At 40.9% G+C, this 25,723-nt stretch overlaps 2 protein-coding genes across 5 annotated transcripts in view; one reads left to right on the top strand and one right to left on the bottom strand.

Annotated features, from left to right (window-relative positions):
- LOC148816997 (transcription initiation factor TFIID subunit 4) overlaps positions 1 to 11,033 on the top strand; it is an 88,793-nt gene extending 77,760 nt beyond the window's left edge. The window contains exon 15 of one of the 2 annotated variants that reach the window (XM_088939221.1): positions 8,176 to 11,033. In XM_088939221.1, the coding sequence (XP_088795347.1) occupies positions 8,176 to 8,349 (174 nt within the window). In that variant the 3' untranslated portion in view covers positions 8,350 to 11,033. The remainder of the gene's footprint in view (positions 1 to 8,175) is intronic. The other variant, XM_088939222.1, reaches the window with a different exon arrangement.
- A 2,956-nt stretch (positions 11,034 to 13,989) lies between these two features.
- The window catches only part of kctd15b (potassium channel tetramerization domain containing 15b), a 30,357-nt gene continuing 18,623 nt past the window's right edge, over positions 13,990 to 25,723 (bottom strand). For all 3 annotated transcript variants that reach the window (XM_088939181.1, XM_088939183.1, XM_088939182.1), the window contains exon 5: positions 13,990 to 18,829. In XM_088939181.1, coding sequence (XP_088795307.1) covers positions 18,671 to 18,829 — 159 coding nt within the window. In that variant the 3' untranslated portion in view covers positions 13,990 to 18,670. The remainder of the gene's footprint in view (positions 18,830 to 25,723) is intronic.

The raw sequence follows: 25,723 nt of genomic DNA, 5'->3' as shown, positions 1-25,723 counted from the left end.
GCCACTTGCCTTTCAGAGCAAAAGCTTTACTTTGAAAAATGCTTTCACCAAAATAAAGAGAGGAAAATTGAGATGATGTGCTAAGAACTCTATTGTTAAACAACGACAGAGAAAGACTGTCAGCTGAGAACCTGCAACCTAGCTATGTGAAAAAGAGGTTTCTGGGTGCTGAACAATATTTAGCTTGGTGACCCTCTGACTGTCTTCTAAGGAAATGCATGAGCAGCCCCCCAGAATTGAGCTGTAGGGTCAGCTTTCATCTTAGCTCTAACCTGTGGACTTTGAAACTCAAGGCGATGGAATTGCAGCTTTGTCAGTACACTACTAATTAGAAAATTCCTTACCTAAAGCAAGATGTTTTAATTATGTGTTGTGTCAACTATTTTGCAGATTTAATCCACCATTAATATATATATTTAACTGTAAAGCTGCGTTGTACTGTGCCACAGATTGTCTTAAAATTGTTTTGTTTACTGTGTTTTAAGTCTGTGAGCTCTGCTGAAAGAACTGTGGCTTTTCTTCATTTTTATTTCTGAGCACCATATTTCCACACAGCAAAGGGAGACGGGCAAAATGCTGCACATGTCTGCAAAAGAGGGGTCTGAGGCAGGTTTGGCTTGCAAGCTTGAGCAAGGCGACAGTGCCGTGCTGAAATGAGAGTTTGGGAAAGGTAGGGAAGGGTTAAACAGAAATTGAGCGGGGATGCTGGGGGCAGCAGTGCTGCAGAACATAGCAGTGTTCGTGCGAAGGCAAGTCATTTCCCGAAACACTGCAGACACATGGCCTCCGGCAGTCTAAAACCTTTGGAGACCAAAATGGCTTGCAGGAGTTAGAAGTAATAAGGTGTTTTTCCCTTCTTTCTCCTTGACTGAAATTCTGTACGGTTGCTATGCATTGCCATGGAACAACGTCGCTATTTTTATGTTTTATATGGGTATTAAGATCCTCTGCAATTTGACATTTTTAAGATTTGTTGTTCCGTAGTTCAGGATTGAATTGAAGTTGTTTGTTCTGAATTTAATTCCTTCATTTTTCATCGGAATCAGAATGGCACAGCTCTTTCTTTTTTTTTCTTTTCCCAAGTGACCACGAAATGCCCAGATTGAGCATATACCTATTTATATATTAATATTTTTTTTTAGATATGGAAAGTGACAGAAGCAAACAAATAGCTGCCCTTATAAAAGAAAAGCAGGTTTTACATTTGTGAGGTTAAGCACATTCCCTTCTTTATGGTCCCTGTTACTCTGGTGTTCCAACAGGAAGGGTGGGTGCATTTTGTTGTGGGTTTTCCCATAGAACAGAGTAAGCTGCCTTTCATACGCATGTGCTAATGCATAAACCTGAGAGATTACTAAGCCCTCGCTTTGCCAGTCCACCCCTACGATTAGCAGCTAGCAGAACAAGAGCTTTTCGGTCCTCTGTTCTAATTGCCCTTTGTGTTAATCTTGCCTCGTGCTTTTGAATTGAAGAAGGACTTTTGCCTCATACAGTATATACATCTGCCAACGATTATTCTAATTCTTTATACATTTATTATAGCTTAGCAAACTCCACATCAAATAAATCACTGGGGTAATGTCAAAAGGCCAGGAGCAATTCAGCAGACATCTGTTAACTCTTTCAAAATGTCCTCATGGTGTGTCTTTTTGTATATAAAAGAAAACATTTCTGTTGTTAATTAATGCCCAGCGTAGGAGAGCCCGGTATAAAGTAGCTGTGGAAAATGTCTTTTACCAGGGCTGGCGAAGTGTAGCTGTACTCCCATTGCTGGTCTCCAGAATGTAAACATTGGATAGCTGTGCAAGGAAAGATGGATGGCTGAGTTGTTTTGCTTGAAACGCAGATTATAGGTTAACATGTGGTAAGGCTTTGTTCCATGGCATCCAGTCAGTCTGTGATGATGGGAGTGATTTTAAACTTGAGCTCTTGACTCTGCAGCTGGTAGTTTTACTTTCGCGCGGTATAACCCGTTCAGTGCCATTTTCGTCAAAACAACCACCTCCCATAAGATCATAAGAACAGTTTCAAACGAGAGCCTTTCAGCCCATCTAGCCTGTTTAGTAGTTAGTAGTTAATTGATCTCATCCAGCTGTTTCTTGAGTTAAGCTAAAGCGTGAGCTTTAACCACATGGTTTGGTAGCTCGCTCCATACTCCCACAACGCTCTGGGTAAAGGCACATCTCCTGTTCTCTCTTTTAAACACACTTCCACATGGTTTCCACTTCTGTTTTACAGTAGGTGAAAGATCAACAAGGCTGTCTGTTTTCACAATAAAAAGAAAAAGAGAAGGCACATCAGATCTTTAAGCGGGGGAAATCTATTTTCGATGCTGTGGCTTTGTCTGATTAAAGTCACTTACACAGTTCATTAGCAAAAGAGAATGCTGTAATCCAGAAAACATGGTCTATGAATTTAAGAGAAGTCTATACTGTTATTAATGAATGCCTTATATTAGTGTTGCAGGGGTGTCCTATCTGAGCTACTGCATATTCAGTTTATTACACTGTAATGTGTCATCACACTGTGGTTAGAAGCATATGCGCACAGATGTGCAGGATTGTGTGTGTAGACATAGATATTTTTACCTGCTTCATACAGTAGTTATTTTTCCTCTTCTCCTTATTGTCTTTCAAGTTCTGTCTTTGCTGGATATTAAAAAGCCAATGGAAAAGATTGTTTTTATGACCACATAAAAATGTAACTTCATGTTGGCCCTGATCAATAAAGGTGGTAAAATTGTTTGTTCTTATCAATGGTCATATCCTCTGGTCAGTGATAAGGACGTATTGCTTGGTAATGTACAGTACTACGTCATGACACCAACTTCTTTTATGAAAAATAACTGCTGGTTTCCCTCTGCTGGTAATGCTCATCATTTGTCACAGTATTTGTTAGAGAACGGAGAGCGAAAATGGGAATAATGAGCAAGAGACTGGTATGTTTTTTTTCATGTGTGCTGGTTTTGCATTACCTGAAGTATAATACATGTGTTCAGAAATCCAGTGAAATTCAGTAGCTGTGAATCATGACAGGTAGTATAATTTTTCATATTAAACCATGTGCCTGGATTCTACGTTCAGTTTTCTAAGCGTAGCCTTTTGCAGATCCTCCCCTGTGAAGTTTAGTGCACTGACAGTTTCCAGACAAACGTTTTTTTTCTGCTGAGGCAGCACATCTCAGCTCTGCTGGGCGAGCCAGCTGTTTGTCTGGCAAACTGGACTATTAACCCTCAGCCGCAAGGTGCGACCTGAGCCAAATCCAATATATGTTGTAGTATGAAAGTCTGATGTGGTTCCAATTCAAAGCTACTGATCAGCAAAAAGAAAAATGCAAAAGAGCCAAATGCAAGTATTTATTCTAAAGATACACGAGAACTTCACAGTCATGGGAGAATGATAAAAGGACTGAGCAGGGAAAAGGGAGCTTATCGTCACATTAAGTTTGCCAGTTTGCAGTGGAGAGAAAGGGATTCTGTTCCGCCAAAATTAAATTTTGTAATTGGGAAATTAATCATCAGCCTTACTGTGAACCAGGTGTGGGAAATTAAACTACAGATCATTTGTGTGAAAATAGAAAGCTGCCTGGTTTTGAGGGATTACAGTGAAACCCAACCAACGAGCTTTGGCAGCTCAGTTTAAATTAGATGTCTTTGAACAACCTTTATGATGGTCCAGGGAGAGCCTGATTTGTGCTTTTAAATGTTTGGTTAAGTAGAGCTTTGTGACGTAATCACTTGATCGTCCGGACGCTGCTGTTCTGTTCTAAGAGGAGGGATTGGAATGGGAGTGATTAACCCTCACATTTGAAAAGCTACTCTTGGTATGAAATAAAAGGTCCTCTGTACAGTAGGAAGAGAGGAAAGAGATGAGTTAAGTGGTATTCTTTGTGCAACATTGGTTGACAGGTTGTATTTATTAATCACATACAAAACTGTTCTTTCTAATTAAAATATTTTCACTTGATTGCGGAATTGAAATAACCAGACTATACACAGAACTATACATCATCTCATAACTCAACACCTGTGGAAGGAAGCCTGATTTGAATAATCTTTCACACAGGTCTGTTGCCAAACACATAGAGCTAAGTAGTTCTGTCACTTTAATCTTAGGCTGAAGAATTTGTTTAATTTCAGTGTATTGTAGAACATGGTATCATTCCTGGTTTGTAGATCTGCCTTTTCTTCTCTTGATGATATGCAGCACTTCAGAGCTGTGTTTACATTAATGGTTTAAATCAGACCAGGGTTCCCGAATGGCAGCGAAAAGCTCTAACCTTGACATCGCCTGAACTGACTCTCAAAGGTTCCAGTTGAATTTGTCTGACTGCAATTAAAAAGACAGCTCTGCCCAGAGACTTGAAAAGAGATTGTGATGATATCATAGGAGCAGAAGGCTCTGATTAGCTGTGTATTCATGGGCTTGCTTGTATCAGAGAGCTCTTTAAGCAATTACAGCAATGGGCACTAAAACTGAGACTCACTTCTGCTCCTGACCTCTACTGTTCAGAAGCATCAGCACTTGAAAGAGTCAAGTGCGAAACTTGCCGTAGAAAACCCCCTGAATATAAATATCACTTTGCCTTTTCTCTTTCTTCTAAACAGATCTATTCAAGTATTTTCTAACATTTTATAGGCATTTTTTTGTTTCCTTTCTACCTGGCCTTGAGTTAGACCACAACCTAGTTTGGTACCCTCACTGTTGAGATGTTAGATTTCTAGATTGGTCCAGTAACACTGCTCCACTGTCACGACATGTGACTGTGCGATGACATCTCATTCTTTCGAAACCTGTAACTATTAGGTGGCACACCCTTAGGTGTGGTTAGCACCACTTCAGCAGCACTGTTACTGAATGAGATGGCTTGCCATCCACAGTTTTCTGTTCTCTTACCAAATTTTTTTTGGATGCCCCGTTTTGCAGATAAGAGTATAAGTAAAGGAATCAGGAGAACCTGAGCTCAGTATGTATGTATGTGTGCAGTGACTGGGTGCAAGTAAAGCAGACATACAGGTGTGTAAAGAACGCCAGGTTTTTTGGGGAACTTTAGTGCTGTAGTATTAGCAGTCTGTTACCTTTCTGAGGTGGGCTTTTTGTAGCATTTGGTCATAAATACTGTGGCACGTGGCGGTGTGAGCCCAGTGTTGATCATCTAAAAGAGACTTTTAAGCCCAGCCCAATACCTTAAGTGCTTCAGGAGGCACACCTGTTCCAGATTTCTGTTCCAAAAGGGGAATCTCTTTAGAGAACACAGAGCCCCAGGTGCAGGACAAAGACAAATGGAGCCTCAACAACACATCTCTGCCACTGACTGCGCCCTGCCAGACTGTTCTGATAAACCCTCTTCATTGGATTGCATTATATACTGTACAGTTTGCATGTTTGGAATGGGTTATGATCTTGAGGACTTTAACTTTATTTTATTCCTTTTAAATTCCATAGAGTGATCGCAGTACCTTTGTTAGCAGTTTAGCAGATGGTTCCAGAATAAACAGAAGCTCTTTGCAAGCCTCTCTATGGGTGTGTAAATGAGTGTGTAAAATGTAAAGCTGCTTTACCCCTTTGCCAGAATGTGCAATGTTTGACCCCAAGACCGGGTTTTTGAGACAAGAACATAACACAGGAAAATATAGAAAGTTATTTATTTTGTGCACCCGATTAGTTTGATAATTAAACTCGGTGTTTAATTGCACAGCTGGGCGGATCACTTTCTCCCTCACACATCCGTACGCCCTGTTCCTGTAGTGGCTCCTCAGCGTTCAGCGTTCGGTGTTCACACATCACAGAACTCGTTTTGTGTGCTTTTGTGCCTTGGGAAAGCATACCTGTGCGCTAGCTGCCTGTAAGTACCTGAAAGTAATGCCTGCCGTCTTTTCACTGAAGGGCGAGGTGTGTAGCTATGCCCAAGGCCATTAACACATTTTGATCTGAAGGTGTGGTAGTAAAGACACATGCCAGAACTGGATTGCTGAGAGCAGGCTTTGAAGCTATTTTAGACCTTGGAGCTCATAGAGGATTTTTTTAAATTGTAAATTAAGTCTTTTTTTTTTGTATAGGAAGGGTTTCGTTGTAGATGTAAAAGGCTGAAAGGAGGTCATGCACAGGACTGTACACCTATTTTTGTTGCAGAAAAGTGTGCTGATTCTTGGATAACATCATGCCCCAAAACCTAAAAAAGTAGCTTTTTTCTTCATTCTTCATTCAAAAGATAGTTCATTTAAAATGTCCTAGTTCATCTTTTATGCATTTAATTGCCCATATCAGAAAGTTTTTCATTTACCGGAGAGACACAGCTAGTAGCATCACAGGAGCTGGGTAACAGCTATGGTTTTCCACCAGGTGCTTTTTTTCTGTTCTGCATCTATCTGTAACTAGATGATTGGTTTCTATAGATACAGACAGCAACAGGGTGGTGTTTGGGTTATTGGCAAATGCTGCAGACTGGTTAAAAAAAGTAAAAAGTTTTCCTTTCCTATCCATGTTTGAACCACATACAAAGGGTTTTCCAAAAACCGTTCAATAATCTATGCACAGTTGACATAAGGCACAGATTCCCCTGTGAAGGGCTGGCCTGTCTCTTGAGCTTTCACCTTTCAGGGTTGGGCTCTCAGGTGAAAGACATCTGTCAGCAGCAAGATGTTTGTTGTATTGTTTTGACCAGTGTTTCAGAGCCTTGTTCCTGGCATCTTTTTGTTGGCATTAATGTAGCATGTGGCAGAGGGCATTCCTATATTTACAGAAGGGGAGCCGGAGGCTCGCAACGCTGCCAAACTGAGTAGCAGCCTCCCAATGTGAAGATGAATGTAAGAATGTAATGTAAGAAGGGTCATTCTTCAGCGCCTTTGCCAAGCTTCAGAACAGCACTCCCTTCTGTCCTGTCTCGTATGGAGGGCACTTCAGGTTTCTAAACATGCTAACGGGAATAATATCTGTTCGGAGAAGCTGTTCTTAAATTCAGCTCACATAGAACGATCTCCCCTTTTCAGAATCTTAAAACATGATGTCCAGGGTGTGGCTGTTCTCTGTATGTTTTTATTCCAGTGTCTCAGAAATGGAAAACGTACCCATCTCCCCCCATACCTGCAGATGTCTTTAATTAACATCAGCCTATAGCTGTGCAAGTTTACAAAGAGCAATCAGTGCAATTGAAAAGGGGGGTGTGAGGAGTTTGTAATTACAGTGTTTGGCTTACTTCTTTCTGCTTGGGTTCAAGTGGGTACTGCAGAGATTTGCTAACCGGTGTTTTTCATTTAAAAACGTAAAGCATTCACTAATTTCGAAGAGGGCCTGGTTATTTTTTTTCTCCCCTCCTTCAGACTTTAGGCTTCAGCAAAAAAGAATACACTAAATCAGAGTGAAATGCCAGTTCAGATTAAAATCAGCATCTAGCATCTTGTTTATGAAAAACCTTTTTTCTTATTCTGGTGTACAGTACGTGTAGGGCTTCCTGTAATTGCGGGTGGCGCCCTGTGATTTTGACTTTAATCTGAACACCGAGGCGCATTTGGTCGCATTCTTGCATAGACTGTATCTGTGTTCATGAATTGTATTGTCTGATTTCTGTTATGGCTTTAACCAAATCTACCACCACATTTGTTGCGTATTGAAGTGAAGATTTTGAGGCAGGAATAGACAGATTTCAGGGTAAATGTCTGAGTGCTTCAGCACGTGTGTTAGTGGAACTGATGTGTTCTGGGTTGCAGAATATACAGTAAACACAGGCCTGAAAATGCTTGAAACTGCTCAAATTGACTACATAATTACACAGAAACACAGTCTTGGGTTTTGCTTCACCATGTAATGTTGATACAGCTGATAGCATCCATGTTATCAAAAAACAAACAGCTCTTGTGTGCAGATTTGGTTTAATTTTCCTAGAGTGCTCAAAGAATCAGTGTCCACATTTGTGAAGAATTTAGTGTCTGTTTGTTTAAAGGTCTGTTTCCTTCTTAAAGCTGATTTTCTGTGATGCCTGGATTGAGGGTGAGGGACTACCAAAAAAAAAGTCCACCCCCCCTGTTAAGAAAAAAGAAGGCTCGCGTTCAGGGGGTCCCACAAAAGGAGGGTGATGACCCCCCCACGCCCAGCCCCTTGCCCCCCCCCCCGTTCTGATTTCCAGCTGACATTCTGAAGAGCCACCAGCCTCATCTCTCCTGCTGTTTTTTTCCCTCAGGTCTTGGGGAGCTCCAGCGGCTCTCCGGCAGGCTCCGCCACCCCTGCAGCCTCCTCCCGCCAGTACCCCCGCCAGAGGATCACTCGAGTCAGCCTCAGGGACTTCATCTTCTACATGGAGCAGGAGCGAGAGACCGCCCACTCCCTCCTGCTGTACCGGGCCCTGCTCAAGTAGAGCCGCTCCTTCCCCACTCCATGCTCTCACTCTCCGCACCTCCCTCTCCGTCTCTCCTTGCAATGTGCCTTCAGCCGGGTTTCTGTTGCTATGTCTCTGCGTCCCGTCGTGACCTTACATCGCTGCGTGTGAGGAGGAGGAGGAAGAAGGATTTTGATTCTGTAAACACTCCAGACATCTTGTAGCTCTGATCAGAGGACAGCAATAGCGACAAAGAAGGCCATGTGAAAGGGGTTGAGTCTGGGTCTGCCTGGTGAGCCCAAGCCCCGCCGCCGGCTCAGGGCGGGAGGTTCTGCCTCTGTCTCACACATTCCGGCACCAAACAGGGTTCGAATGAGCGATGCATAAGCAAGCAGCCGCGGTATCTTACTTTTAATCTCTTAGAAAATATCCTCATGAAATCAGCAGTGTTATAAAAATACTGTCATGCGCAACTATCATTTTTTACATATTAAAATTAATTTAATTTTAGGAAGTTAGTCTTTTAAAGTATTGCCCACCCCCCCGCCCCCCCCCCCCCCCGCCCCCCCGCCTTGATTTTGCTGATGTATTTTAATAGTAAATTATTTTGGAGCTTCAAATAGATACTGCCGGTGAACAGCGTCTTGTGTATTTTCTCACCAAGTGCAATAATGTGTAAAGCCTCATATCTAATCTGTGTGTAGCATGTATGACGAGAGGAAAGCATGTTAAGGTTTTAATTTTTTAACCACAAACTTAATCTTGAATTTTCTACTCGCTATTTAACCTTTGAAATCCAGTCTGAATCACTATATTTAAATGAGTTATCATGGATAATTAAACTGCATGTCCCACAGTGCATTAACACTGATTCATGTCGGTAAATTTTCCCTAGGAAAGAAAACATGACATTTCTTTACTTATAATCTTTCTCTGCGTACAACATAAATTTGTAAGCTATTTTCTGTAATTACACTTGTACTTATTTCTAACCAATAGACTAAACATTTTTTTCAGTTTCAGGTCACCTAAATATACAATTTGTAACTTTATTTAATCTTAACTGCTTTAGGGTTGCTGATGGTCTACATCCCGATGCACATGGTATTGTTCTTCTTGTTCAGTAATCTCTGAGCATGTAAATTTAAGAAATGTGGATTCAATAGGGAGAACAGTTTTAATTTTAGTTCTGCAGTAGCAGGCTTAGGTGTTGTCACTGCCTGTCTTGACCAATGTTAGTCATTTCTTAAAGTGGATTAGTTCATGAAATTATAAATACGGTAATATCTGTTCTGCATTTATTGAACATTCGTTTTCCAGGTAAGTGTCAAAGTTTCCAGTGAGTTACCCAAATGAAAACACCTGGTGTGAACAATTATTTCTGTCATTGTTCTATGGAGTTGCAAAAATGACTATTCAGACAATGTGATGAATTAGTCCATAGCATTATATGAAATGGAGGGGGGTGCCTTTCCGTATTTCTGTGGCTATTACCTTTTACATGAGATCTGACATGAGAATGTATTTTTTCACATTTAAAGCAGACTCCTGTCACTTACCATTGAAGATTAGTAAGAGTGTGGATTGTTAAGAGGATGCAATTGTTTTGCAACAATCTGCTAAAATCATGGTTTTATTCTCCATTCTGATTTTAAGATGTGAGAAGTTATAAGTTAAATCCCAAAGTCTGAATAGGGAAATATTTAGAACCCAGGTTTTACTTCAGAAGGATGCAGCGAGGGCAGTAGTACTTTCAGCCCGTGTCCAAAATGCACAGTCCCCTCCAGCAGCACTGCTGGGAGGTTAACCTGTGATGAACCAGCTTCCTGTCCATGGGGAGTCTTGGCATGGCCAAGGACTTACCTTATGGAAAATGGGATCAGGATCTGTCACTATGAGCCAGTTAGATTGTGAAGGACTCTGACCTTTAACCTGTAGCGAAGGGGTGGGCACATGTGGTTTTTAATGCATTACTGGGAGCTTTGCCTTGAACCTGACCTCTTTTTCATGGCCTTTTTTAGCAATTGGAGTTTCTTGCTTCTATGCAGCTGCCGTGTCTCTGAATCCTGTTGCTTTGTAAGTTATTAGTTTGGATGGGCAGCATTTCCAGATGGCTCTCTGAAATAACTGTGCATTGAAGGTTTGTTTTAAAAGGCATCATATTTTAGTTTTGAATGTGTATTATTAAAAGGAAAATGAAAGCTGTGTTACTAATGTACATCGAGAATCTCTTGTCTTGTTTTGCGCATAAAGCAGTATTGTCTATAGCTGTTAAAGGGAAATGTGTTTTATAATTATTTATATTTTTCTTTTATTTTTTACATTTACAGTTGCCACTTTTTGAGGCAATGCAATTTTATCTCGGTGAAGTATCATAGCAAAAAAAGCACAAATAGACCTATTTGTCCGATGGTTTAAAACAATAATTTTAATAATTATTTTTATGGTTTCTGATAAATAAGCAGAAGGAAATTTCTACTCCTTTTGCTTTTTAGCCAAAAGATTATTAGGAAGGTTACTGAAATACACAGGTGGAAGATCATGTTTTATTGTATGGATAATTTGTACATATTGTTTACAAAGACCATGTGTTTATTAGAACTACGTTATTTTTGGTAAACTCTGTACATAATCTGAAATTTTCCTGTTTGTGTGAAAAGCATACTTCTGTATTTGTACCTATTTTGTAAAGGAATAAAGAAGCTGTTTACTAAACTAAATAGGTATTTGTTGAAATCCTTGGAGTCTCCTTTTGAACTAGAATAATATTATCAAACATCAATTATGGACACTGCACAGCAAAGTGATCTTCCATGTCCAGTACACACCACAGGAATTGAAGATAATTATGTATTACAATATGTATCAATATAATAACATCTGGCCTTCAAAAAGATTGAGTTGAATAATTACAAAAGGAGACTTCACCCTGAACTAATTTAGTCACCTTTTCACCTGTACCTGTAGGTCTCTACACTTAATAGTGTTTATTTTTTAATTGGTTTTACCTTTGCAGAAATAGGATATCCAAAAAGAATTGATCTGTTTGTGACCTATAATAACCCAAGGTAAGAAAATTGCAGTGCAAAGTTAGAATACCATTCTTTCCAAATCGTTTATTGACAGCAGCTTTAATTTTCATGAAGTGACAGGCAGGGTTTTTTTGTATTGTAGTTCCAAAAGCTGTGTTCCAAAATCTGGATATGGTGCCTTTTGTGAATCATGAAATGTTTTGGCTGGTTTCTTGAGGTCTAAGGGATAATCTTTTGCAGGACTGCAATGAAGAAAGTGACTCATTCGCAAGCATTAAGAATTCTAATTATATTTATATAGTGCTTTTCATACTGAAGGGACCCAAAGCTTCATGTATCCGGGCAGTATGCACCAGCAATCCTACTACACAGCAGATGAGGCAGAGAAGAGAAAATATACCATGAGATTTTTTATGACCAAGGAATCAGGACCTTGGTTTAATAGTCATCTGAAGGATGACATTTCCTACAGCACGTCCTGTCATTGTACTGGGACAATTGGTTAGGAATTCAGGTCCAGAGGGGGGAGTGCCACCCGTTAATCCCACACTACTCACAGCAGCAACCGGGTTTGTCCTGGAGGTCTCCCAGGCTCGGCCTTGCTTTGCTTTAGAGATCTGACTAGATCGATCTGGAACAGGACTGGGCCGTCCTGTACCCGGAGGGCCTGTCTCTCTGCAGGTTATATCATTTCAAGCCAGCTCTTAACAAGCACGATCAGCTCGTTATTGGCTTAATGGGACCAATTTAACAGCTTCTTCCAACCCTTCAGGTGTTGCTGCTTTGAAGAGCCCTAGAAAACCTGCAGGCACACTGACCCTCCAGCACCCACCTCTGGGCTTGCAGGTAACGCTGCTGTCAAGATGCAAAGCAGGAATTTAAATGGAGTATCGAGGGCTAAACCAGGTAAACCCTCCTAGATGTCTGCTGCTGACTAAGCAGTAACATTATTAGAATACCAAAATGTGCAATTCAGTATAAGAGACTGGGATTCAAGACTAAGTCCAATGAATCAAGATTTTTTTTTAATTCTGTACATTAAAACTGCATCTGCAAGCTAGATGCAGCTTGCCCAGTTTTTTGACTGAAAATTCATTTAAAGTTGTCAGAGCTTGAAATGTCATGGTTAAGTTATGTCTTCCTTTAGTCTTTCAGAGGTTCGGCTCCTGGAGGTCCAAACACCTGCTGGTTTTCATTCCAGCCCTGGTTAATTACCCAAGTGAAGCTTTAATTGAACTAGCAAGGTGTTTGATTGGAACAATTAAAAAAAATTTTTTTTGCACAAAAGTTTGGAATTTTATGTTACTGATAAAATGCAATAGGTAAAAGTCGACCTCTAATGTTGAAGAGCTAAAAAACAGCCAAGAAATTCAAATGCACCCTATTATTAATTCAGGTATGGATTCAGATGTGTAACTGAGCTGGACTTGGGGATCCCTGGTGTAGGGTATAGATACCCATGCCATGTCTGCAGGACAGTTTCTATTATGCATAGTGAAGAAAGAAAACTTACTCAATCAAAAGTGTTCTTTTTTTTTTAGTTCCTGTTACTTTTGTTGCCTGCATTTAAGGAACATGCACAACATCCACTCTTCACACCTTAACAACAAGTAATAAATACACTTTTATGCTGAGAGAATTAGCTGCTAAGTAGAAGGACCAGTTTTTTTCTCCACTTTGCATTTCAGCTAGTGCAAAGGAGGAATTGTGCATTCTTGTGAATTCCGAAGGCAAATTAACAGTATATCGATGTTTTCGCTCTTCAGGATGGTGAAATTTCCTTCTGTGGAGATGTGCTCAATTACGCCCACACTGATCTGTTAGAAGTGTGAAGCACCAATTAATTTATACGCTAAAGCATCTCTGCAGAAGTGGAAATGCGTGTCACCCTGTAAAACACACACGGTATGAAGTTAGTGTTTTAAAAAACTTGGAATTTGTTGTGTTTGTGAAGCTTACAGCCTGACATTGACTGTCCACTGTGGAAAGCCCAAGAGCAAAAAGAGGTCCCAGGATCTGGTTTCTTGTGGCTCATTATCCAGCACGTTTTCAAGGTCTCTTATAAATTCAGTTTTAAGTAACGCTTATGATGATGCATGCTTAAAGTGAAGATGTAAGCTCTTAATTAAGCCTTCATCGAGTCCATTTTATCCTTTCTCCATGGGTCTCATACGTTAGATAATCTAAGAAGTCACAGAAAAACTTCTGTGTTGCAAATATCAAATGGCTAGAGTTAAGAACTCTATAGGACTGATGCCTAAATATTTTAAAATCAGTAGATTTTATCAGTTTTAAATTTTCAATTGCATAGTGATTGTGGCACCAGTGAAAAGCATATTCCTACTTCCTTAGCTAAACAATTTAAACATGTTCCAAAAGTATGTAACTATTGTACCTCTTAGCTCCACAGACCCCCAGAATGGTCATTCTCTTAGAAACACCTAAAGGGACTTGGGACAAACATTAAATAAACATACCATTCTTTTATTAATGCAAATAAAATGTTGAAGACATTGCAAATGAACACATGCCCTTTACTACTATTGTCTAATTATTAAAACATTTCATTAAATAATATACATTTGCACCTAACTGTACCTTGAAATGTTTTTGTGGAAAAAAAAACAACAAAAAACTCCAGTATGTACACACATATTGCTTGCAAATTTTTAATTCCTGACAAATATTTTTTTCAGGAAATTTTAAATAGGACTTGGAGGTTCTCGTTTTTCCATTTATTTTATACCAAGCGCACACTCAAACCTAAAGTCCCATTACAGTTTAATATACAAATAGCTATACAAGTCACTAGTCTTTAGACTAAATAGAATACAGAGAAGTTGTACACTTCCTGGGGACTGTGGCTTAATCTCTGATCTCCAGGGGTACAGGAAATGTTAAAGTAGACATGTACATAACACTTTTTTCTCATTTTTTGTGGTATTTTTTTTTTACAAAAATGCATCATATACAACTCTACAGATATTTTACACACCAAAATTTCAAAATTCAACAAGTCTTTAAGTTTGGAAAGAACAGATTTATTTTTTTTGTCTTACTGTATTGTGGAAGTGGGAGCTTTGCCTAGGGTTGAAAAACTGTTGCGGCCAGGTCAGTATGAATCAAGGAGGAACAAGCAATGTGAGAGATACAGGTCAGAAATTCAGGAAAGACCCTCACTATCTGCTACTCTTTCATTTTGGATATTGCTTGCTGTTCAAGAGAACTTTTTCTCTAAACATGAGACAATATTATAATAAATATGATGGCTTCATTTTTTTTTTCAGTGTTAGCGGTTCCCTAGTTCTCCAAGGAGAACATGCAAGAAGAAAAGTAGGCTTGTCACTCCTTAACTTGTGAAGTCTTCAGCTGCCACAACAGCACTGCAAACAAGACCCTTATCCTTGCTCTCACTGACACAGCACTAGAAGCCCCTAGGTAACACAAGTAGTGGGGTGGGCTTGAAATCCCCCAACTGCAGATGAAAAGGGTGTTTGGAGATTCCCTTTATTTGACTGGCTGCTGAGCCCCAGCCCTGCAGTGTCCACAACTGAGTGAGAAGATAAAGGAAACTTGACCACAGCTCCTCAGTGAGTTGAGGATTGTACTAGGAGCTAGAGTGACCCTGCTATTAAGGGCTTTTTGTTGCTATGTAATTAATGATCTCACAAGAAAAAAGAAAGTGCAGCTAATTAAAAGTCATATTTGCCTCTGATTTTCTTTACATGGTATTTCCCCCCTCCAATTCTTCAACAAGTTCCTCTTGCATTTCAAATTTTTTTTTAGGTTGAATTATTTCTCTTCTGTATTCAGAAATAGCTGTGGTCTTCTTTTATCTATCTGTCGGGAAGAACCAAGAATTCATTCCCCACTCACTCTGATAGAGCTGGATGTTGTCGGCCTTTCTAGTGGAATTGTTTGATCCTCGTGCATGAAGCAGAATGCCCTAACCAGTGTGTGCCATCGTGGGATCTTAATCCATTGCCCAGCCTGCCCTAGTATTTGAGAACCATGTTGGGAGATTTTCATTCTGTGTTTAGATGCTGGTTCCTTTAAAGAGGGACGCTCAGAAAGCTGACCTAATTGCAGGACTCCAGTAAGACTGCCAGAGTAAAATGAGATGCAGTCCGTTAACCAGCATTTTCAAAACGGACCCGGCAGTGTGTGGTTTTATAAGACAATCCAGTATTCAATAATGGACTTAATTTATCAGAGGTTTCTTGCACTTACTCATCTCATGTCGGGGTAATATATTTAGACTGAGAAGACTGAAGAATGGCACAGCATTCTGGTTTAATCTGGACCTTGGTCTCATTAAATGAGTTTCACACTGATCGTTTCTATACCACAGTGGATTTTGAAGCAAACAAGCAAGGACTGAATATAGTCCTGTTTTGTTTTTACATAAATTTTTGGAAATAGTGTAAAGAAAAATCTTTCTGCTGGCCTTCAGAATGAGTTTTGATGGGAGAACATTATGATTTCTGATCCAGATTCAAATCAGTCCAAACTAACCATGGAAGATCATAAAACAGTCTCCCAGCTCAATGAGCACCACCTTCAAGATAATTGTTCTTTGAGAAAGAATCTCTCAGTGTTGGCACATCAGTGCAGTGTTTCCTAGGAACAGAAAATTCAGTTTTGGAATGTTTTTTTTTGCAGTTATGATATGCCCTTAATTTTTTTCCTTTGCTTTTTGATAAATTTACATGAATTACGTACTTAGCTGTTCCACTGTTTTGCCCAGAGAAACAACATGACGTTTCTGGGAGTCTAGCTGGAAACAAAAACTGAATCATTACTAAAGAGAGTTGGCAGAGCTCAAGCAGGTATCATCAGCTAGGAGCAGCTCAAGTGAAAAGATTCTGCTCACCTCAGAAGTGACAGTGCACGTTTAGATAGCCTGCTCTTTAAAAACCTCCAGCGTTTCCACAGAGCTTTACATTATATGGTTACTTAAGTTTCCATTAACAATCTATGTTGTTCTAGTTTGGTAGCTCAATCAGCACAGGCTCTCTTCATTGAGCAGGTGAAGCCTTATGCAGTGATCATCACCCGTTTGAGCCTGGACTGGGACCAGAGATGACTGGGCCCAGGATTCCCAAGGCAGATCAGGCATCAGTGGCAGAATGGTGCTGAGGATAGATGGGCTTCAGTGGGCCTGGGTACAATCACTTTGTTCTGGAACGGCAACCCCTGTGACTTCTGAGAACCCTGTGAGCTTCCTGCGGAGTTGTTGGCACGAGCTGCATCGCTCCTTCTGTCAGTGCTAGACCTCCTGCCTGCTCTTTGCGGATCACAATGTGGAAAATGGCCAGTGGCTCTTACAAGTGTCTATTCTGTAGCAAAGTGTGCATGGTCCTACCATGCGAGTGAAAGGCAAATAACCTTAAGGAGGGATATTGGAACATTTTTTTTTTGCTTTTTGCTTGTTTCAGCCTCTTGCTGACTTTTCCGTCCTCTGGAGTAAGAGGGCTGTGTGACAGGTACAGTACGGGAAAGGGCGGAGAACAGTGAGAGTGGGAGGAGCTCTGGTTGCCAGGTAACGGCGGCCCACACCCTCTGACAGCGGAGTGACCTCGATCGCACAAGCCGTGACGCAGCAGAGTGAAATCTGAAGCTTCATTCCAGATTTTGCCACTGCTTCAGGTAGCTCCAGCGCGTGGCTTCAGGTTATGGCTTGACGGCATAAAATAAATGGTGCTGGTTATGCCGCAATGAGCTAGTCACTCAGTTCTCCAAGAGCTCTTGGTTCTGTGAGAGACAACTCCATTAGAAAAGAACACAACTGAGGGCAAAGCACGAATCGGGTTGTCGGCAACATCAGGGTGACTTCCTGTGCTGCAGTTTCTGAGATCTCCTTCCGGTTAACATTGTCTCGTGACCTCATCAGTTTCAGGGCCCTTGATGTCCAAGGTCAAGCAAGGCAGTTTTTGATGCAAGAACTGTGCAGATTTTTACAACCACAACATTGAACATCAATACTAAAATAATTTAACACTCTTTCTTCTTTTTTAAAAAAATCCATTTAAGTTAAAGGTTTTTTGAGGTCTATTTTAAGTAAACCTAAAAATGATACAGTTTATTAAATCTGTTTTAAAGTTAAATCATTATCATATTTCGCCTGGTCTGAGCACATATGCAGATTGAATCAGTAATAGAAGAATGTTTAAGAGATAATTGTGAAGAAAATCCTGTAAAGTAAATATCCTCATTTTTTATGTCTGGTAGAAGATATTTTGGAGGCCAATGGTTTAAAATTTCATAGGAAAAGCTTTTACAAAATATCCAGGTTCCCCTGAAGCCCTATTATAACAATGAGGCCTTCTTCAGCTCTGAATGCATTACCAGCTAGATCGCTTTAGCCATGTAGCCTAAAGACATAATAGTATTTCTACAGCCAGTGCCAAGCAGCTCCTACTTCTGCTCTTAAACTAAATGACTTTTGAAAACAACTTTTAGAAATCCTTCATATGGAAAATAATAATAAACCAGTAAATCATAATAGTAATAAGAGAGCAAAAGACTAAAACATATGGCGATATAAACGCTTGAAACAAGCCAATGAATTAAGCTTTGGGAACCAAAAAAACAGAGCAGTGCATGCTGGATAATTTGATTGAAAGCCCATTCATTTACATTTCACAGTGTTCAACTGAGCAGGGCCTGGGTGTGTCTCTCTTCTGAATACTCGAACCCGAGTCTGAGGGCATCAGCTTTCCCAGTTGGCAACGCTTCATCTGGTCAGAGAGGAACCAGTGAGGGACACAGCAAGAATAGCAGGAGCTGACTTGCTCAAACAGCCCGGTCATCGTCGTGCTTCAAGTCAGTGGATACAGCAGAAGGAGCAGACAGAGAGAGGAGACGCGCCGAGGACGTGCTGAAGTGAGGGAAGAGCTTCCGTTCTTTCGCCAAGCCAGCACCGTCCTCAGGCGCAGGCTTGTGTGTCGAATGCCGAGTGGGGGGTGGGGGGGGGTGAAAAAAAGGAGCAAGGGCTTCGTTACAAAGTTGAAATGATTCAGGAGAGCTGTCGTTTTCTTTTCTTTTCTTTTTTCACAGTCCCTTGTTAAACTTCTTCTGGACGGAATCTCAGTCCTTTCCTTGTGTCTCCCCAGAGATTTGAAATTACATTCCCTTAACAAGTCGTGTCGTGCTGAGCAAGCTCAGTGAAGAACAGTTCACAAGAGCGGGCAACTGGAAATCCAGGTCTGGTAATACTTTGGTTGCCGTTTGGTTTTAAATTCGTGGTGGGTGGGGTTTCCTTTTCGTTCTTCGTGTGTTCTCAGTCTCCACCTCGAGCAGCCAGCAGCTCCTGCTCCTGGCTCTGCCTAGTCGAGGGGCTCCTGCTTTATTCTAATGGGCGTTGTGGTGGGCTGACACCTCCTGTCTTCACGACACAGCACGTACTCGCTGAACTGCGAGGAGTCCACCCCTCCGCCACAGGACGCGGCCACACTGAAGCCCTTCTGGAAGAGGCGTTCCAGCACCTGGGGGAGACGACAAGCACAGCGGTCAGCATGAAAACGCGTGAGTGCAGGCCTCATCCAGGACCGTAATGCACCAGTAGTAGAAAGTTGCTTTTTCTACGGGAAAATCTCAAGAGAACTGTTCTGTGTCTCTAGAATTTCCCCAGGCGCACTCATATTGCTGCATGTTGCGGATCTGTCCATAAATTACCTGTGTTTCAATTTTCACCAGAGTGAATGGGATGCAAGTTTCTGGCTGGGATGAGATCCTTGGATCAATTAGCTACCTAATATGAAACGGGGTAGATGGGCCGTATGACCTACAGTACTTGTCTGTGACATTTCTTTTCCATCCATCCATCTCCTAACCACTCTATCCAGTACAGGGTCAAGTGGGAGCCAGAAACTATCCCAGCAAACTATGCAAGGTGGGATACACCCAGGGTGGGACACACCAGTCCATCAGAGGACACACAGACACAAACAGGCGCTCACTCACACCAGGCCAGTTTTCCCAGAAGCCAAGTAACCTGCCAGTGTGTTTGGACTGGTGGAGGAAACTGGAGCACCCAGAGGAAGCTGAACGTGAACAGGAGGAGAACATACAGACTCTTATGTCCTTACGAATCTGGGTGATGTGGATCAGTTGGATGACATGCTGCAGTTTTCTAGGTTGGCTTGGTCTGATCAAGGCGCACGTACTGAGTGATGGGAAAAGATCCTGGATTTCTCTCTCTATCCTCTCACAGGCAATAGGGATTCACTGGCAAGAGGACTTTGCTTTGCAGGGCTTGAGGACACAGCTTTCATAGACAACCGCTGGATAACAACACCATCCCGACTTCCACAATTTTTTCCCCAAGTGTATTTTAAGATCTATAGAAAAAGATACCATTTAAAGAAATGGTGCTGTTTTGTCTCTGTTGTAAGTACATCCCTTTAAATTTCCCTGGAATTGCGTTTGCTTATTCTCTGTTCTCTTTTTAAGCGTATCCAGCCTAAAAATTAAAGGTATTTCCTAGAGCTACAATGCAATATGAATGGTGGCTTTACTTATCATTAAGGCTGCCTTTCGTTTCTTGGGATAAGTGACAATTAGTCCTCATCTCTTAGTGTTGCATCTTGTTGTGCAACTCACCGGAAGGGACTAGCAGCCTGCTTGTTAAGGAATTTTAAAAGGCACACAAACAGATACACTGCATGTTAAATGGGGCTAAAATTTCAGCTGCTTTTCATCACACTGAAATAATTGCCGAACATGAACTTTAAGATGTTTTGCTTTAATGCGTCTTCCCCTTCAGAGATGAACTAAAAGATGGCTTAAGGTTTCAGCTGAGGAACGACCGCTTCCATCACCCAATAAACACCATGACAATGACTTAAATGTTAATTTGAGGGGAAAAGTGCCAACAGAAGGCTTACATTGAACTAAAGGCACTCTCTAATTAAGAAACCTGCATTCGCATCAAACACTCAAGCTTTCAGACAGGAGATGGAAAAGAATAACGATTATGTAAATTGTATTACGCTATTTGCTTTGATTATTGCATCACATTGTGTTTTCCAGTCAATTGAAACACATCTAACTTTGCCAGAAAATCTCTCTTTTTGTACAGCTTCCTGGCTGAAGAAGTATATACTGTACGTCTACAAGATCTTACTGTGATTTGAGTTTCACTCAAAAAAGCTAATATCCACACATCCCCCAGAAATGGGGAGACATAATTTGTCTCAGTTTGTTTGTCTTAAAAAAGGAAGTCGAGTATATTTCAGCTCTTTCAATACTGTCATTTTCAATCGATGGCCGTAGGTGTTAATTGAATATTGAATATTGAGAGATATGGCTTTGACCGATGAGACAGTGATTGAAATCAAGGTAATCCATATACTTATTTTTACACAGTTAAATAATTGTTGATATTATTTGTGTTTTGAAAACTGGCATATGTTTAATCAGAGAAATTCACTGCATTTTGAAATGGCTGGGTAATTTTTAGTCCATTGGGTTCTTAGGGTTGAGGATCTATTCGTTTATCAGGCTGGTAAACCATTTCATCAGACCCTTTACTCCAAAATATCGGCAATGCATATATTTTTATTTTTACAAGACAGCTTTTGTCCACCTAATCTTAGATAGAAACTTGGGGGATAACTCTGGAATATTTACCACAGTTATTTATATAAACACCCTACTTATTTTAGAACTGAAGGAAGATTTATTTCTCTTCTTCTGGTGCAGTGTTTGAAATTGTGAATCAGGCTGGGAGGAACTAGGTGAAGCCTGAGAGATGCGTCTTCTCTCTTTGCCCCAACAAGTTCACCACAGCACAACTGAAAGTTTTTTTAACGTTTAAAATGCCGCCTCAGACGAGCAGCCATGTTAACCAAGTCGCCTTCTCTTCCTCTAAACTGCTCCTTCTTTCAGAATACCTTTGAAGCGCACTGACAAATCAGTGTGATGGAGATCACAATACTGCTACTAGTATTGGAATTGCTCTGGGGATAAATAGAGGACTTCGCTTTCTCCCGAACCACATCTCATCCATCAAAACCAAAAAAAAAAACAAAACAAAAAGAAATCACAGCAGATCAACCTTATGGCTGAAAACACAGAAGTGATGTAATATTGATAGCCACCAGTGTAATTTGTACGCTCTCTAGATAGTTCATTTTTTAGTGCACATCACAGCGCAGGAGAGGAGCCCGATCCTGGGAAGACAGCTTCAGCACAGGACTGCGTGACAGATGTCAGAGCTGCTGTTCTGAGAATTGCTGTGGGAGGCCAACTTTGTTCAAATATAAATTGCAAAACATGACTGAAGGCTCCCATTGTAGTTTCTCCTATTTTATTTTTGTGTTATAGCTTTGAGCTGGGTTTTCTGTGGTGCTAAAAAAAACACAAATTTATTCAATTCTGTACTTAAAAGTTCCTATGATTTGCGGATTGTATCCCTGTGGCATCACATTTATTTGATACAAGTGCAGAAATCCTCAAGAATAGTACATGAAAGTGTGGATTAAACATTCTTGTGATAATTGACCATTTATATGAATAGGTAACACCATAAAAATACTGGGCAGACTATCGGAAACACTAGAGGAGGTTCAGTCCCATGATCCACAATGACTGTAACATATTAGTAAATGACTCCATTTTCCCCGTAATCATCTTTTTCTTAATAGAATAACAAAGCCTATCTGTAATTCTACAAATAAATGCAGGTAAAGAATTTCCACAATTTGGTATCTCCGATATTCCTCTAGCTTCTTCTAAATGCAGACATTATACTTTGTAAACTCTCTCAAAGCAAAGGCTGCATCTTGATAATTTTTATTGTCCTCTTGGACATAGTCTGTAAAAATTGAAGATGCTCAGAGAGAGATTTCATGGGCTTTGTTTCTACAGGGAAAAAACATCACAAATATTCTGGAATTTAAAACGAATTTCACAATGCAGTAATCTAATCTCGAGTTGTTAGTTTAATGTAGTGTGATTGCGCGTTTTGTGTTTTTGAGCGCCTGTGGGGGAACCCAGAGGGGTGGACAGTATTCCGCAGCCTGGTTTGTCTGCTCTCCCCAGCTGTTCAGGAGAGCAGCTCCGTGGCACATGATAGTCACCCACAGAGAATTGATCGCTCTACTTCTGTGACATATTAGACTCAGGCCGAAATACCTTGTTTCTTTCGAAAAACACAGCGTGAACACACTGTACATCTGGGAGCTGTGCCTCTGTCACTGTGGCGGAGGAAAAGCAACATGTTCGGTGATCCAAGCGCTCGATCAAAATGATCTATGGAGAGAGCAGCCGGGCTTCTCCGGCTTTGGGATTGCTCACGATCACCTGTGACGTTTTCTTTTCTACCTGGGCCAGTATTTCAGAAAATGTTTTGCTTGTGCCAACCCAGCAGGGCCGGATTAAGGTCCTGTGGTAGAGGCATTTTTAGGGGAAGATGGGTAAGCAAAATCATTTAATCATCTTGAATATTTTTTTTCGGATCCTTGCTATATAAATTCCTTTAGGAAGAGATCTTTCTTACTGTTTTTATCGTAGAGATAAAGCAGAAATAAACCAGCAGAAATGAAAGAAAGACCTAAGGAAGTCACCTGCTCGGCCTGGCCTTCCCATTCGGACGGAGGGAAAGGTTATGAGCATGTGTCCGGTGGGATCTGGCGGGGAGTGGAAACCTTAGCTCTTGTATTTATACCAGTAGTCCGCACAGCAGGTGACTGGTAGGATGTCTGTTGCCTTTCTCATAACCTTCCATTATTCCATTATGTGTTTTTCCAAAGTTTTCTCTTCCCGGTATTAAAACGCCTTTAATTTAAAAGGCTTTCTAAGTTAAAACAGCATTGAATTGCTGACTTAGGTTCGTGTGATTTTATATATTTAAATGTGGTGTGTACAGTTCGCAGTCCTTATCGCACTCCTGGGTAAGAAGGTCCCTTTGAAATGTGTGTGACGTCACCACTTTGAGATGAAAGTTCTCACAGAAGAGACTTCCCGTATTCCTCCAGATTCTCTTCCCACAGTGCACAGCATTTAAATATCCCCCGATCGCACTCAAACAGGCCCTCTCAGAGTCTGTCTGAGGAAACCAAGGCTCACCAGGGTGGGGCTCAGTTATTTACTGGGCATTCTTCCAGAAATGCAACCAAATCACTGCCACCTGATCCTGTTGTTTAGATTAGTATTCGTTTTTTTTTTGTAGTTTCATGTAACAATAGGCCAAGACAAGCTCTGGGGTGGAGTCATTTGTTTAAAAAAATCAGTCACAAAAAAAAACACAAATTCTTCCTTTCTTCCTCCCTCCTTGAAATCAATGATCTTGCCCGCCAATCTTTTTTTTCCATAGAAAAAGCAATGCTCTTAAAAATCGCTCTTCATTTTAGCAATAGACAAAGCCTCTCACAAAAGACTTTTTGAAGCCCCATATGCCTTTATATATTTTCAAAAACAGAGCCAGAAACGTTGGGAGTGTCAGTAAGGGAATGAAAGCATTTACTTAACCTGTCTTTCAATATCATAGGCCCTCTGTAAGTTGTGAAGGCGAAAATACGACAGAAATGAATCAGATCCCACTTCATGTGAAGAATATTTAAGCACAGCGAAATCCGAGTTGAGCTGAGGACTGCCTACATTAACCAGGTAGAATTGAAAACAGACCCCAACTGTGAAAAATGTTGTGTTAGTTGATGCCGCCAATTAATTATATTGCAAGCCATTTAAAAATCTATAAAAAGAAGTATAAACCAGTTTAGGTTGTTTGAGAAATTCTAAGTACGGTATTAAAAAATGCAATACATGTATTTAAACTGCTCGAGGCAGCTCTTATATTGGAGTCTTTTTAAAAAGTGGAGCTATGTCTTAAAAAGAAGTAAAGTATAAATTATGCATGTCATTTTTTTTTTCCTTTCTCCTTTTTATTTTCCACACAACGCGACCAAGACCTTTTTTTTTTTTGCTGTTCGCTTTTCTATTAACCCGATCCCCCAACGAGTCGCGCCCCCCCCTGCGCAGGCGGCTGCTGGCGGCTTCTCGGGTGCCAGCAGACCTGACAGTTCCGGGCAGATGTGTCTCGGGCGGGGCGGCCCGATCTCCACACCTCTCCCCCCCTCCTCCCACCCAGTGTCAACACACCTCCTTCCCAGACACGGCAACAGCAGGCTACCTGCCAGCCCCGTGCGCCTTTCTCTCTCACCTTCTCAGCTTGGGAAGGTGAAAAAGCCACCCAAATTAAAAAAAACAACAACAACAAAACAACAAACTACCTGTTTCCAAACCAAATGAAACTCGTTCGCCTCAATGGTTTTTGAAGTGCGCTGCGACGTACGTGTTTGGATATTACACAGTTAGAAGGTATCGACACCTCAATGACAGCAAGGGAAGAGTGAAAGTTAGTGTCAAACTATTTTTATCTGGCAATCACATCTCACTTTTTTTTAATAATCTGGAAACGTCAATTATTTTATTATATCTCTTCTCGGTGCGGAATTTGTTTTTTAAAACTAGGCTCTCTCGCAACGACGTCCTGTTTGGAAAGGATTGGAGACGCACGGGTGGTGCTTCACCATTACTCCTTCCTGTCAGAGCCGTTGGCCAGCTGATTCGCGGATCTTTCCCTGGCTCCTTACAGGAGAGCTAGCGCTGACTGGACGAGCAATGCGTTCCTCTGCGGCCTGACTACAAGCCTGCAGGCGCCCAGCTCCTCACGGGAGTCCCTTTTAATGGGATACAGCCCTGGCAAAATAATCCCAACTCTTCCAGATCACAGCTGGTAAACTGCAATCCTCTTTCCCCCTACACTTACTCTTCCTGGTATGTGGCATTTAAGATGGATGATCTACTCTAAGTTAAAGGGTGCTAATACTACTGAATCTCTGATCAATGGGAAATATGATTTGTGGAGTTGAATAGATACGCATAGTGTTCTTTGGTGAAGCAGACACCTTTCTCCTTTTTCCCTACAATTTATTCAAGTTCTCTTTCTGGTGAAAGCAACTGAAAAAAATGTCTGCACCTGCTTTTAATATGATCTAATTCTGTCGGGGAATTCTTCTGAAGTAGCACTGTTTCAATAGTTTGGGATGCTTACATACAGGATTAAGAATGTTTTTAGGGTTTTTTTAATCACTCCTTTAAAAACATTTTCCTCAACATTTAACTCAAAAAAACTCAGAGCTTTAGAAACTGATTACTTCAGGCCCAGTTAGTGAAATAGTGATAAATACATAAAGAAAAAAAGTTGAACCACAGGCTGTGTTGTACAAACACTGCCAAACACAGCACCAAAATAACCAAACGTTATTTCAAAGCCACTGAACTGAGATTAAATCGAGCTAGAATGACATTTCAACACCCAAGTTTCCTCCTTTGTCTTGGAGCATAACGAATTGAGATTCTGGGAATTAATCAAT

The sequence above is a fragment of the Atractosteus spatula genome, chromosome 21 (assembly GCF_055471065.1).
Source record: "Atractosteus spatula isolate fAtrSpa1 chromosome 21, fAtrSpa1.hap1, whole genome shotgun sequence".
In the NCBI taxonomy this organism is placed as follows: domain Eukaryota; kingdom Metazoa; phylum Chordata; class Actinopteri; order Semionotiformes; family Lepisosteidae; genus Atractosteus; species Atractosteus spatula.
This window is presented reverse-complemented; position numbering and strand designations above follow the sequence as displayed.